General features: G+C 53.0%; 2 protein-coding genes across 3 annotated transcripts in view; one reads left to right on the forward strand and one right to left on the reverse strand.

Annotated features, from left to right (window-relative positions):
- RAB20 (RAB20, member RAS oncogene family) overlaps positions 1 to 15,020 on the forward strand; it is a 70,298-nt gene that overhangs the window by 38,055 nt on the left and 17,223 nt on the right. Inside the window, exons 2-7 of one of the 2 annotated variants that reach the window (XR_008651359.2) lie at positions 3,538 to 4,235; positions 6,696 to 6,970; positions 9,148 to 9,302; positions 11,642 to 11,737; positions 12,331 to 12,399; positions 12,918 to 13,044. Coding sequence is in view for 1 of the 2 variants with exons in the window: in XM_055244682.2 (XP_055100657.2) it covers positions 3,538 to 4,070 (533 nt within the window). In the remaining variant the exon portion in view is untranslated. Of the gene's footprint in view, positions 1 to 3,537; positions 4,669 to 6,695; positions 6,971 to 9,147; positions 9,303 to 11,641; positions 11,738 to 12,330; positions 12,400 to 12,917; positions 13,045 to 15,020 lie in introns of those variants that run through there. The other variant, XM_055244682.2, reaches the window with a different exon arrangement.
- The window catches only part of COL4A2 (collagen type IV alpha 2 chain), a 212,732-nt gene continuing 211,620 nt past the window's right edge, over positions 13,909 to 15,020 (reverse strand). Inside the window, exon 48 of the mRNA XM_055244659.2 lies at positions 13,909 to 14,993. Within this exon, the coding sequence (XP_055100634.2) occupies positions 14,736 to 14,993 (258 nt within the window). The 3' untranslated portion in view covers positions 13,909 to 14,735. The remainder of the gene's footprint in view (positions 14,994 to 15,020) is intronic.

The raw sequence follows: 15,020 nt of genomic DNA on the forward strand, positions 1-15,020 counted from the left end.
GGAGAATGACTGTGGATTCCAGGGACACTGTTTGGTTTCTGCCTGCTGGGGTCCAGTCCAGCTTGACTGGAAACGGATTGACTTCTCAGTCTGAAGCTGACCCCGGGTAGGCGTGCGGAAGGGAGGAATGTCGCCCTTCAGGTGCTGAATTCCAGAGCACAAGCTGCTTGCCAACAGGATGGCTCTGTCGTCCAAACTACAGCATTCCCAGGCTGGCTTTTCCCAGAAGAGGGAGGTGACCCGGGTGGCTCTCGCACTTTGACCCTCAGACTGGCAGCAGGGCGCATTCTTCCGACTCCTACCAGAGCTGGTCTGGGCTCAGCTCCCAGCTCACTTTCCCTCCCCATCCCCGAAGGGCACACTGTCGGCTTTGCTGAAGGGGGAGCTGGAGCCCACGCTCGGGACCTGGGAGACCACACTGGTCAGTCCTGGCTCTTCCCACAGGACATGAGTGTGTGTCTCTGTGGGCGCCTCTCTCCAGGGTTGCCCAAGGAGTGACCAGCCTCCCTCAAAATCCAGGCAGCATCGCCCAGCAAGGTTTGAGGACTTGGTGTCATCAGAATGTGGCCATTTCACAAAGATTGGGGATGGGAACGGGATGAAATTTGGTTGTGTTTCTTGGCTATTTGGCTCTAAATAGTGGTTTATTGGCAAAGGACAGTCTGCCTTAGAGAGCCACATGTGTGCAGGTGTCGTGCGTTCAGTCCATGCTCCAAAGCCCCACAGACCAACGGTCCTTAACTTCATTTGTGTCAAGGCCCCCTCGGCCCCTGAGGGGTATGAGCTCAGGACCCCTTCTCAGAACACTGTGCCCAAGTGCATGCAGTCACACACAAAGGTAACCAGCTGTCCTTAAGTACAGTCGTACAGAGCCTTTTAAAATTATGATTGATATGTGGTTCATGGTCCACATATTAATGAATGGAGGCGTGGCAGGTCTGAAGGGTCATGGGCGTCACGCTGGAGTGTCTGAGGCGTCTGGCATGCGGATGGAAGCACCTGCTGGCCCTGTTGGTGATGAGTGCCCCTTACCGCCATTTCTGCAGTTTGCTGCCAATATTTATGGTGAAAGGAAATGGTAAATTTCAGGTAGAGGGTGGTGAAAACAAAGATGACATTTTCTCCCCCATTCAAGGTCATGGACCCTGTGAATTTGGTTTATGACCCCAGTGGTTAAGAGTCCTTGCTACTGGTCGACACTGTCCACACACTCAGGGGAAGTTGCCCTCAGAGTGACATGGGACCATTTATAATTTAGAAGCTGCCAGTGATGGGCCACTGTTGCATTTGGTTTGCCTAAATGTGATCTTTAGAAAATTTTGAATTAGTTTTGAATGCTTAAAACTTGGGAGATTAAAATCCACATTGTTAGCTTCTTTTTAAAAAATCAGAACCAGGCTTACTTTTCCCAGGCGAGGGATTGGAATGGGGCCTGGACACTCCCTGGGTGCCACCTCTCTCTGCGCCAATGCCCCAGCAGCCTCATCCTTGTTCAGAGACACTTGACCTTGAGTTCAGAGCTCGTGAGTGGAGGCCAGTGCTGTTAGTCAGTCGTTCCCAGCTCTCCCTCCTTTTGGTCTAAGGGCATAGCCCGGGAGGCCACACATGCCCCAGGGGAGGAGGGGAGGAGCTGGCCTGCAGCAGGAGCTATGGGAGCTTCCAGGCCTGTCTGCAGAGGCTCCTTGGGATGGCGTCTGAACACAGGTCTCAGTCTCATTCCTCTTCGAAAGCATGCCCCTGGCAGGTGTGGTGGGGGAGCAGGTGCTTTGTGGTTGGAAGATCTCACTTGGGGTTTGCTTGTTGGTGATTGAAACAAATTCATCACCAGGAGCACCTGTGAAGCCCCTTCCTGCCAGCAGGGAGGGCCCATGCCATGTGCAGCCTGCTCGGTCCGCGAGAGGCAGGTGGGGGCCAAGGTGCATGCTGCTGCCTCTCCCACAGCTGCTTCCTGAGAGCTCATCCCCCCAGTGCGGCAGATGTGCCCAACGATGAAAAGCACGTCAAGGCCTGGAGGACGTCCCAGCAGGCGTGCTTGGCTCGGCCCTCCCTGCTGGGGGCTCTCACCTGCTGCGTGCACTGCACCTGTCCCAGGAACACCTGCCTTGGCCAGATCTGCTCCCCTTATGGGAGTCTGTCCTCCACATCTGAGTATGCAGAAAGCTTGTGCTACAGACAGGGGTTCAGAATTCTGCCAGAAAGTTCCTAGGTAGCCCTTGAGCAGACTGCCAGGAAGCCGCCTGCCGGTAGGGAGGTGAGCAGGCCCCCTTGGGGATCTGTGCACTGTTGGGGGGTAGAAAAGTGGTCCTGGGGCAGATGTCGGGAACAGGACAGTATGGATGTGCAGGTGTTACCTGTGGGGAGTGTATTCTGACCCGGGTTGATTTGATTAGATGAGTGCATCGTAAAAGTACGCAGAGACCGAGACCGGGACCTTTTAATACTCCTTTTTAGCCATCAATCTGGGGGTCTCTGTGTTTAAATGTAGGATGGTGGCGGGTGTTCCAGTGCCCTGGCCCAGCCTCCCTCGAGCGCTGCTGTGCCTGACTCCCCCACACTTCAGTCTCCTCGTGGAAAGTGTGTGTGCCCGCATCGACCTTGTGAGGCTGAAGTGCTGGGGGCACAGGGAGAGCAGAGGCCCACACTCCAGGCACTGCAGGGGTGCGTGCCAGCTGGCCCTGTTCCCCGCCAGACCCAGCGACAGACAGCACCTTGTCAGTAGCCAATATGTTGTTGTTGAGTTGTGTCCCGAGGGTTTGATCTCGACCTGGAAATGTTTTGGGAGCAGGTTCCTGGCTGGCCTGCAATTGCCTGCACCTCTGTCTGTTTTAAACCTGAGGGCAGGCGGGGCTGCGAATGCTGGGGCCTGGCTCCTCAGGGATTCCGATTCCAGTGAGGGAGGAGAGATGTCCACTGTGTCCTAAAAATATCGTGAGCACTGCAGGATGCTGTGTGATTCTGGGCAGATAAGTGCAGGTGTGGTTTACAACCCCTGTTATGAACTCAGAAGCCCTCCCCGCAGCACCTCCTGGGCAGGGCAGCACAGGGCAGCTGGGAGTGCCCAGGGGGTGTAAAGGAGGAGGGTGAAGGGACATGGGCACACTTTGCTTCCGGAGCCTGCGTTCCTGAGTCAGCTTCTATCTCAGCAAGGGCCTTGGCAGTCGCTGCTTTTTTCTGGACATCAGTTCTTGATTCTTTCCATCTCCAGCCACGGCTGGGGCCGTGCGTGACTCCTTTGGAGTTGGTGCTTGAAGGCAGGGAGGGCTGTGTGAATGCCTGAGGCCCGTTCTTCCTGAACATTCTTGGATTCAATTTCTCATCTACTCTGGGCACCCAACAGCTTGTTTCCTCGAGGGGCCGCCTGCTCTGGGGATGGTGCCCATGGGTGGCACATTCTCCATCAACTATGTTTAAGCGTTTCATCCTGTGTGTGTTGCCCTAAAAATAAACATCCCTGTGGGACGCTCCCTTGCAGTGTGGCTGGTGGCTATGTTCTGAGTTGAGAGATAACCAATCTTTCTGTCCCTCTTTTCCCACCAGGGCGGGAGCAGTTCCACGGCCTGGGCTCCATGTACTGCCGGGGGGCGGCCGCCATCATCCTCACCTATGATGTGAATCACCGGCAGAGCCTGGTGGAGCTGGAGGACCGGTTCCTGGGCCTGACAGACACAGCCAGCAAAGACTGCCTCTTTGCCATCGTGGGGAACAAAGTGGACCTCACTGAGGAGGGGGCCTTGGCAGGCCAGGAGAAGGAAGAGTGCAGTCCCAATATGGACGCCGGGGACTGTGTCTCCCCCAGGGCGCCTAAGCAGGTGCAGCTGGAGGACGCGGTGGCCCTTTATAAAAAGATCCTCAAGTACAAGATGCTGGATGAGCAGGACGTGCCGGCCGCTGAGCAAATGTGCTTTGAGACCAGCGCCAAGACCGGCTACAATGTGGACCTCCTGTTTGAGACCCTGTTTGACCTGGTGGTGCCAATGATCTTACAGCAGAGAGCTGAGAGGCCGTCACACACAGTGGATATATCCAGTCATAAGCCACCCAAGAGGACCAGATCTGGGTGTTGTGCTTGACTTTTGAGGGCCTCCTGGACTCAGATTGTGCATGTGGGAAGGGGTCTGACCAGGCAAGCTGTGATCTGAAAGGAGCAAGGAACACCAAGGAATTATTTTCCAGAATGACACATGCAGCAGAACGCTGGAGTGGAAATGATGGCCGGCTATGAAGAGGAGGTCAACGTGTGTGGTCTCCTTGGTCTCTGTCAGAGGGGTGGGGAGGTGGGGAAACAGGAATCGTCTGCAAAGCCCAGTCTGCAGAGTCGAGACCCCTGGCGCTGTCTGCCCCGCTGCCTGGCACTGGTCCTTTGCAGCCAGCCTCCAACGGCCCGCTCGCCCTTGCACAGGCAGAAGCCTGCGTCTGCACCTGCACCTCCGACCCTTTCAGCACCCTGGGTTGTTACTACATCTTACAACTTCGACGTTTCTTGTTCTCAAGCATTTCTCTTCACTCTGAGTTGTCTTTGGTCCTCCCACTTGGTACTTGTATCTTGATGCTTTATAATCCTGACTCTCGACATTTCATTTATACAAAATCAGGAATAACTTTGTTTTTATACTGATTACAGCAATGTTGGCTACATGTATTATTAAAGAGGATTTTTGGAAAAACTTAGGTATTGAGACTGAACTGAATTCATTTGTACCCCCAGTCCCAGGGACCCTTTGTGGGGTAGGGTGGGGGGTGCTGGGGAGATGGCTGCGAACTTGAGATACATCTCTCTTTCTGCAGAAGCTCTGTGAAATCCTTAGCAATTGCAGAATATTTAGATTGGCCCATCTGCCTAGTTTTCTTGATGACTTGAATTCCAATAATAGTAGCAAAGCTAAAAGCTCTGGTTCTGCTGAAGTCTGGGGCATCTGAGCACCCAGGTCTGAGTCAGAAGCCCCCTTTGGGTCTGCTGCTGCTGGCTGTGGGGTGGCTGCTTTATTGGAAGATGCCGGACAGAGACGCCAGGAGACAGTAGATTTGTTTTCCCAGAAATGTGACTGAACAAAAGCAGGCCGGGGTCGGGGCTATTTGTTGGGAGGCAACGTGGGGCAAGTGGCGCTGGACAGTGGGTTTCATGAGTGCTGTTTTCTTTCTTTTTGTGTGTGTGTGTGTGTGTGTGTGATAGACTCTTGCTCTGTCACCAGGCTGGAGTGCAGTGGCATGATCATAGCTCACTGCAGACTGTACCTCCCGGGTTCAAGTAATTCTCCCACCTTAGCCTCCCAAGTAGCTGGGATTACAGGCACGTGCCACCATGCCCCAATAATTTTTTTTTTTTTTGTAGCGATGGGGTTTTGTCATGTTGCCCAGGCTGGTCTCAAACCCTTGAACTCAAGCGATCCTCCCGACTCAGCCTCCCAACATGCTGGGATTACAGGGATGCTTTGTTTTCTGGGAAGCTGTTCATAATTTGCTGAAGGCCTGTGCTCTCCAGTTTCTGGCTGCTGCAGGCCTAACTTCTCTGCTCCTGTGGAGTGAGTGCTTTCAGGCAAGGAAGGGAGCTTGGACCCCGGGAGGAAGCACTGAGGCAACCCCTGCAATTGGGTTTCAGAGTTTAAAACTTGAGTTTCGCAACAGCAGCCCATTGAGAAGTGAACGCAAATCAGCCTGACTTGTGACTTTTTATTGACTTGGCTGAATATACCACTGTAGGGACAGAAGTTATATTTGTTTTCTATAAAGTGCATCTTTGCTAGTGACACATCTAGGAAATATGCTAACCAAAGAGACCTTGGAATCTTTTTTTTTTTTTTTTTGAGACAGGGTCTCACTCTGTTGCCCAGGCTGGAGTGCAGTGGCACAATGTCAGCTCACTGCAGCCTCGAACTCCTGAACACAAGTAATCCACCCACCTCAGTCACCCGAGTAGCTGGGACTACAGGGGTGTGTCAGTATGCCTGGCTAATTTTTTATTTTTATTTTTTGTAGAGATGAGGTCTTGCTGTGTTTCTCAGGCTGGTCTGGAACTCCTGGGCTCATGCAGTCCTCCTGCCTCAGCCTCCCAAAGTGCTGGGATCATAAGCACGAGCCCCGGCCCTGGCCAGAGTCTTTCTTTGAAGGCTGTGAAGGGAGAGAAAGTATCATATGGCACTGTTTTTGTAGTTGGTGCTTGAAGGCAGGGAGGGCTGTGTGAATGCCTGAGGCCCGTTCTTCCTGAACATCCTTGGATTCGATTTCCCATCTGCTCTGGGCACCCAACAGCTTGTTTCCTCGAGGGGCCGCGTGCTCCGGGGATGGTGCCCACGGGTGGCACATTCTCCATCAACTCTGTTTAAGCGTTTCATCCTATATGTGTTGTCCTTAAAATAAGCATCCCTGTGGGCTCCTTTTAAATGAGTTCCTCTGAGCAGTCGGCACTACAGTCTCTCCTGTGCTAGCAACTTCCAGCTGCCCTCACAAGTGCTTTTGTAAGGGCATGAGGGGCTCATTAATTCAGCACATCTCACTGAGCAGTCACTCTCCACAGCCCTTCCTGGAGCTGAGCGATTGGGATAGTTTCAATGACGGTGCCGCCACAGGCCCCCTGGCACCCTGTGTCCTGGGCTGCATTCCAAGTGGACCTTGGATACCAGCCTGGCTCCTCGCTGGGGAGCCTGGTCTTGGGTCCTACTCCCCCACCCTCATCTCATGTGGCCTCTGTTTCCTTCCAGAAACCACGTCAGTTCTTGGAAAGCTTGAAATCTCTCAGTTTGGCAACTCAGCTGTTGGAGACGGCGCAGATTTCCCCACTGGGTGTGGGTTTGAGCTCGTGACCTCGAGCATCCGTCTTTCCTTTGTACAAAGCGGCCACTCCAGGGAGGAGAAGAGCAAGTGACGGTCCAGGGTTAATGGCTGCGTGTGGTCTTGGAGCTCCCTTCTGCACTTTCCAGCTGTCCGTGTCCCCATGCAGATGAGAACCCTTTCCTCAATGACACCTCATAACCAGGTATTTCCTAGTGCCCTTGAAGCCTCGTGCCTGGCAGTGGTGTCAGGGAGCCTTGGGGTTGGGTATGTGGTAATCTGGGTGCTGTCAGTCAGAATGTCCCCTTCCCCAGGCTCCCAGGCCTAGTTTCTTAAAGAGTATGACGTTGCCATTTCTGGACCCAACTTCCTGGTTTAAACAGCCCCTGCTGTGCCAGGAAAACAACCTCACATGAATGTTCCCAGCACATAGATTCCCCCCAGCACACGGGTGCCCCCACTACACGGGTTCCCTCCAGCACACGGATCCCTCCAGCACACAGGTCCCCGCAGCACACGGGTTCCCCCAGCACATGGATCCCCACAGCACACGGGTGCTCCCAGCACATGGATCCCTGCGGCAGAGGCGAGCTGCTGCTCAAGGCCCATAAGACAGACCCCATGAGACACGGAGATGGCGCTTGTCTTCCAGAGAGAAGGGGCAATGGCTCTGAGCTCGGCCTTCACTCCGTGCTCCTGGGAGACTCTAACCAGGCTGAGTCCCTACTGAGCAATGACCACAAACCTCTGAAGGAGGAAGAAGAGTGGGACCTGGACCCCAGAGACCCTGGTGGGCGTGCAGTAGTGTGGCACTCCCACCACAGGTGTTGGAAGGATTTCAAAGGCACAGATCCTCCCAGCCCTGGTTGGTGGAGTCCAGGTCGTATCTTCCCTTCTGTGGCCAGGCAGGGTGGCCCGTGCCCCTCGTCCTCTTACGTGCCCATATTAGGAGCACAGCCCCTTCTCCACAGTGTGCAGGGATCTTCCATCCTCCCACTTCGCAGAGCTGGATCTTTCGAGCCTCATTGTCGAAACAGGACAGAGGGGCTGGGTGCGGTGTGGTGGACGCACAGTTGAGACCCTGCTCTCACAGCTGAGACCCCGCACGCGCACAGCCGAGACCCTGCACACACGTGCCGCCTGCACGCGGCCTCCTCTGTGCCTGCTGTGGAAGCTCTTGGGACCAGTCCTCTCTTGTGGTCCAGGCTGCCTCCTTCAGGGAGAGCTGACGCCTTCAGAGCAAGCGTCTTTGCGTGGTTATGAAGCTCTGTGTCCCTCCCCTTCCCTTTGTGTTTGCCTTGAACCCGCTGGCCCAGCCCTCAGGGATTGGATCTGGAGGGCACCTTGCTTGAGGATATGTGGACCCAAGGCCCGAGAAGCTGCGTCCTGGGCCAGGGTGTCAGTGGCCGGAGTGAGACACGCCCAGGCCTTGGCTCCCGGCCCCACCCACTTCCTCACCAGGCCTTCCCCGCTCAGTCTACGTTGGCTGTTTTCTTGGGATGTCATTGTGGAAGGTCGTGCCTGGGGCATGGCGGCTTGGGAAGCTGAGCCTTGGACTTCCAATGCCACGTTCCAGTTGCTGCCATGTCTTTCCTCCCCTAAAGGTGGGCTTGGTTGTTCGGGCTGCGAATGATGGATACCCATGGATCCAGAACAAGCCTCAGCCCCTTTTTTTATCCCCCATCCAGATTTTCCCACCGGGAGAAGGCATGGGGGCCTGGAACGGTGTCTCTTGGGAGCTGGTCTCAGTTAAGTGAGCAGGGTTGGCTCGTGCCTGCTCTTGGTCTGAAGGTGGCAGGCCTGGGAGTGGCCACTGTCATCCCCAGTAGCACTTCCAAACCCCCTCCCTCAGCCTCACTGCGTGGCGGCCTCGTTCACCAGCCCCTGTGTGGCAGGCGGCTCCCATGGCCAGGGGCGAGCTCTCCCTGCTTCGAGGGAGGTGTGAGAGCCCCCTGGACAGAGTCCTCATAATCTGAATGCAAGAATTCCTTTCCCAGGAATCCTGCAGATAAAATGGATTATTTTTGTGAGTGTACAGTTAAGAATAAGCCAGCTCAAGGCAAAAGAATGGGTCCCACCTGGAGGAGAAGCGGGGTCCTGTCCCATGTGGGATGAAATGGCCTCTGCAGGAATGGCTCCAGCTTTAGGGCTGGTTTATGCCGTCACGGCACCCACATCTTCTAAGCGGCCTCCACCCCATCTGCCCTTTGTTCTTGTACTTTGGCCATGAATGGGAGGAGAAGGTCCCTGAGTCACCCCTGCATGTGGCAAGGTCCTCTCAAGTGTGAATCTGCAGGTGGGGTGGGGGAAGAGGGCTCCTGGACGTATTTTAAACTCGGGAAGACAGCAGTCCCCTCCTGCCCCATCCCATGTGGTTTGCAGCTGCAGCCTCTCATCTCTAAGTGTTCCTGGCCTCTGAGAAGAACCTAGTTAATTAAAATGGGCTTGTGCAATGAAATTGTGAAATACCCCTCGGGTGCAGGGACTCTCGCAGTATGTGGAAATGACCCCACCGTTTGAGCTTCTGGACATCGCAGGTAATGTTATATGAAGTGCCTCGGGTGCCTGGCATGTGGTTGATGCTCAATGGTCGCTGTTTTTAGGAAGTCAGCTGAGTTCCTGAAGGGAGTGTAGAGGTTTGGTTTGAATGACCCCTGAGTTCATGGGTTGTGTTATCCTGGGCAAGTTGATTTGCTATCTCTGGGGAAAATCTCTTTATGAAATGGGGTATATCGTACCTACTTCACAGAGTAGTGGGAGGCAGGAAAAGCACCCGGGACAGCACTTTGCAGAGGCTGGACCACAGGAGGAAGATGACCATCTTCTTCCACCTCCAACCCCAGCAGAGTGATGTCACCATGAAGCAGCCACTAGAGAAAAATGGCCAGAAAGCAATGATTTTCCCTTTTTCAGTAATGCCAGAGAGAAAGCCAGCTTCGCTTTAAAGCACATTGCCTTGGGGCCAGGCAGGGAGGCTCATGCCTGTAATCCTAGCACTTTGGGAGGGGATCACTTGAGGCCAGGAGTTCAAGACCAGCCTGGCCAGCATGATGAAACCCTGTCTTTGTTAAAAAATACAAAAAAATTTAGCCAGGTTTGGTGGTGCACACCTCTCCCAGCTACTCAGGAGGCTGAGGCAGGAGAATTGCTTGAACCCAGGAGGTGGAGGCTGCAGTGAGCCGAGATCCTGCCATTGCACTCCAGCCTCCAGCCTGGGCAACAGAGCCAGACTCTGTCTCAAAAAAAAAAAAAAAAAAAAAAAAAGCACATTGCCTTTGTGACATTTCGTTTTTCATCTCCCTTGGTTTTGGCAGCATTGTGAGAAGTGCCTGACAGGGAGGTGTAGGAGCAGGAAAGGTGCTTCTTTTCTGGGGAGGGTGTACGTGTGCCACACGCGCCACTGCACAGCTGCACACACACGTGCATCGTCGGAGTTGTAGCCGCCCGGCACAGCTGGGCACAGGTCGTGCAGGAGATGTGCCACCCATGAGTCACTCTCCCTCGGACACCGTTCAGCCTTGAGGACCTCGCTGGGTGCTGGGGACAGCAGTTCATCCTTAGAGAGGAAGGCTGAGGACTCAGAATGGACTCATGGGTATTTATTTTACACTTTGGGTTGTTATGCAATACCGTCTCACTTTCTTGTTCAGATGGCTTCATCTTGGGTCTTAGGGAGCTCTTTCAGTTGGCTCCCATGTCCCTTCCACATGTCTCCATTTGGGGTTTTATTTGAGCACTTCTTTACTTTCTGGCACTACAAGGTGTTCCAGTCTCATGGTCTATATTTCCTGCCCCCGTCTCGGAATCAGCCACCTCCCTGAGGAGCCTCGGGTCCTTTTATTGGAGAACAGTGTAGGACCCCAGATCTGGGGCCAGCTCACCGCTCCTGCAGGGCTGCTTCTCTCAGGCCCTCTCAGCTGACAGAGCAAAGAAATACATGTGTGTGTACTAACCCCTATGTATACACATACCTACGGGTATTTCTTTATGTGACTATAGGTGTCTATAATAGGTTAAATCTGAGTTCCTACTCATATCTCTGACTCTAACCATTGTGTCATTTCCCCACTTCACTGTAAATTCTCCTCCAACAATGAGAAACATGGCTCCCACCATCAACCGTCCGCTTAATGGTTCATTTTTTTTTTTTTTTTTTTTTGAGACAGAGTCTCGCTGTGTTGTGGGATTACAGGCGTGAACCACCGCGCCCAACCAATGGTTCAGTTTTAGCATGAATATAGTGTCAGCACTGTTCACTGGTACTCCTGCAAGAAACAACTTTATCCACCAGAGTACAATGCTGTGTGCAGTTCTCTTTGCCTTCGTTCTTACAGACGCCATTCATTTCCAAATTGCTTGTATTATTAACAGCACCTTTCCCCTATTGGCTTCAATGAGTTCCTGAAACTTCTGTGGCTTTTTCCTTTTAAATAAGTGGATGGCCCTTTTCCAGGAAGGCAGCCTCAAGGAAAAGCCACCTCCAGGTGTAACCAGAAGCACTGAGTATTTCTCAGGGTGAAGGACAGCCTTACATTCTATTGTCTAAGCTGAACTTAGGCTGTATGAATACAAATAGCTCATAGATGTTTGTAGCATGGTGCCTTCCTGAGTCTGCAGAGTGAGGCTCTTGCTGCACCACATATGGGAGGTGAGGATGCTGTTCCCTCATTGCCTTCAAGACATCTGCTTGGGTTTGGTCTGTCACTTTAAGATCAGCTCAGTGTTACCCTTCCCTTCCGTGTCTAGCATGTCATGGAATTTACTTTCCTAATCATTCTACTCCCTTCCCTGCACTGTGCATTTTAAATCATAGTGCTCAGCCTCAACCCATTTACAACTCCCAAGTTGCAGTGATTCTCTACCTCCTTCCTCTTAGGTCCTGGACACGTATGAGTGCTTACATGCCTGCAGCTTTAGGCACATTCACGTGTAGTGACTGATTTCGTTCTCCTGATGTCACTCTGATGCACAGGTACTTTGATTCATTTTACTGGAGGCCCAGCCCACTGAAGAAGCCCATCCAGGCCATCCTTGCCAACTTGCTCTTCTTGGGTGGTTTAAAGGCCGATGTGCTCTCCAGGGCTTGTGAGTCTTCCTGGGTGCCCCTACCCAGTCAGGACGGCTGCAGACGCATCTTCATGTACATTCCAGCAGCGTCTCTGCAAGGGGTGCTGAAAGTCACTGTCCGAAGCAGCTGGGAGGTGGAAGTGATTCTGACTTTGGGGCACCCACACCCTCTGGAAAATGCGACACATCATTAGTGGGTGGTTCAAGCACACTCAGCTCTCAGGCGGCAGTTATTCCTGGCACCAAGAAACTAGCCTGGAAAAAATCTGTCTTTTGCAACATGCAGGATCCATGAAGGACAGAGCTCTGATTTTCAAGGTGCAGGATGTCCAGTGGTTCGATTCCAGATGAGGCATCTCCACTCACTATACTTCAGCGGGATCGTGGGCTCCTTGGCACAGATGTCAGGGTTATGAATTGTGATTGGTTTATATTTTATGATCCACATTTTGGAAACCAATTATGTGTTGAGGATCTTTGTCTTCTCATTTATTTTAGGTCTAGGGTGAAACATTCCTCTTATGTTTAACACTGGGCACTGACGCTGAAGTGTGATCCACACACAAGGTATCAAGCCTACCCCGAGTCGAGCAGGGGTCTTCAGGACCACAGCACACTTTGCGGTTGCCTCCTTGGCAGTGGGGGTGGAGTCTAGAATGAATTGCTGCTTCCCAGCTTCTAGAGTTGCTGTGGTTGCAAGCTCTGGTCTCCTGATCCCTGCCTGTCTCACACGCTCTGGGCCCACCGTTTTGCTACAGCTATTGCTGTGGTGACCGGCCATGTGCAGGTGTGGCCTGCACTGGTTCTCTACCACTTCCACCTGGCATCTGGCAGGAGCCCGCTCAGCCATGCTGGTGTGTGGTGTACCTGGGAGTGTGGGGGAATCAACACTGTCAGGCAACCCCTGACCAGTCGAGACCGCAGCTCACGGAGAACACTTCCCTTTCCAGCCACGGCTGGACCATCTGAGGATCCTTCCTTGGTGGATCCCCAGCAGGATCAAGCCTAAACTGCCCGCGGTGGTAACCCCTGTAGTCCCATGTCCTTAAGTTGGCTTTTCTTCTTCCTGGTTTCACCCCCTCCAGGTCCCACTCAGGCTTCCTGATCTCGCCTTCCCACATAGCCCTGCTGTGTAGAGGTCCTGGCCTCAGCCAGCTTCTGGAGGAACACGAGCCAGGGCAGCTGCTTATCTATGTCAAATAACATTATAAGGTAGGACACTTATTTCATAATGTGAACATTTTCCTTAGGAAAACTTCAATTTGAGATTGCGTTTCAGAGGGTCAGAATAAACTCTGTGAGTTGAATCTCGGAGATTGTTTCTTTGAAATCCTGAGCTTTGACGTGGGAAGTTATCTGGGATCTTTTTTTTTTTTTTGTGGACATGGGTCTCACTGTATTGTCCAGGCTGGTCTCAAACTCCTAGGCTCAAGTGATCCTCCCACCTCAGCCTCCCGAAGTGCTAGAATTACAGATGTGAGACACTGCACCCAGCCTATGTTGGAACAAATTGAATGACTTTGGAAATCCATTTCTGAAGTGCCCTTTCTCCAAATGCCCACCAGTGCTGGTTGGGGTGTTTTCTTTTCTTTTCTTTTTTTTTTTTTAAGATGGAGTTTCACTTTTGTTGCCCAGGCTGGAGTGCAGTGGCATGATCTCAGCTCACTGCAACCTCTGCCTCCTGGGTTCAAGTGATTCTCCTGCCTCAGCCTCCCGAGTAGCTGCGATTACAGGTGCCGGCAAATTTTTATATTTTTAGTAGAGACGGGGTTTCACCATGTTGGCCAGGCTGGTCTTGAACTCCTGACCTCAGGTGATCCACCTGCCTCAGCCTCCCAAAGTGTTGGGATTACAGGTGTGAGCCAGCACGCATGGCCTGGTTGGGATGTTTTCTGTAAGCATTAGTGAGTTATAAACATAAACACATTCCCTGAGAAATGGCTGCAATACCACGAATGGGTCCAACTCTACTGAGATGGATAAAAACAGCAGCGTGGGCGGACGCAGTGCCTTGCATTCATCTGCGCAAACGTTTTGCCCTATGGACGCGAGATTAAGGCAGTCAACAACGTGGGGTTTAAAAATATTCAGAACCAAGTTTTATTTTGTAGTCGTTACACAGGAGGGGGTAGTCAGAAGAGCACGGCTCACCCCCAGCAGTGGAGGGGTTAAATCTCAGGGACAACGTGGGGCAGTGGGGACAGCACCTCCGACCCTACGGGGTGTACCTTCAAGTAGCAGGGCTGACAATGATGCCTAGAAAGGTCTCCACTTCTGCCTGGGTTTTGCCAAATCCAGCGGTCTATAGGGAGTGGCAAAAGAATGGCCGACCGCAGTGTCATTTATCAGTGTTTTTAAAATAAAGAGCACGGTTTTGCCTTTAAGATAATTCACATCAACGGTATTTGGGAGAACGTAGAGCTGGCATAACATTGGCATAGAAAGCAGGGCCAGGCCCACCCACAGGGCCCTCATGTGGGGACGGGTGCCTGAGCCCCTCGAGCCTCTGGCCATGGCTGGCTGCCTGTGTGCTGTTGTCTCGTCTATCCCACCCCGAGAAGTGAGGTGAACAATGTGAGTTGTTTGTGGCGTTTGAAAGTGCAGTGGTTACATGGGTGTGTGCGAAGTGGTTAGCTGTGCCTCCAGGCGGTACATCTAGCAGGGGTGACGGGGGCCAGGGCTGCTCCTGGCCTTCTATGGGCAGGGCTTGCCCTGCAGGGGTCCCGAGTACTTGCACCCGCTCAATGACAGTGGCTGGCAGCTCTAAGTGCTGCTGCTGGATGCAAATTCCTTTGGTAGACTTTTTTTTTTTTAAGAAAAAAATAAAACCAATTTTTGGGTTGGCACCTGAGGTAATAAGTTAAGAATAAGCACCAAAATGGCCCTTCCTTGCACGCGCCGGCTCACAGGTTCTTCATGCACACCTGGCAGCGGCTGATGTGGGTGCGGATCAGGCCGGCCTTGAGCGTGTCGGCGGAGGGCGAGCCCTGGAAGCTCTGCTCGGGAATGGTGGTCAGCCAGAAGCTGTACTTGTTGGCGAAGTAGTGGCAGGTGCCGCGGCCTCCATTGCACTCGATGAATGGTGTGGCGCGGAAGTCCTCTAGACAGCTGCCTGGTGACACCAGTGACTGGCCACCGCCTTCGTCTCCCGCTGCCGTGTGCTGCACAGAGATGGGGGCAGGACAGGT

Source organism: Symphalangus syndactylus, chromosome 15, assembly GCF_028878055.3.
Source record: "Symphalangus syndactylus isolate Jambi chromosome 15, NHGRI_mSymSyn1-v2.1_pri, whole genome shotgun sequence".
Taxonomy (NCBI): domain Eukaryota; kingdom Metazoa; phylum Chordata; class Mammalia; order Primates; family Hylobatidae; genus Symphalangus; species Symphalangus syndactylus.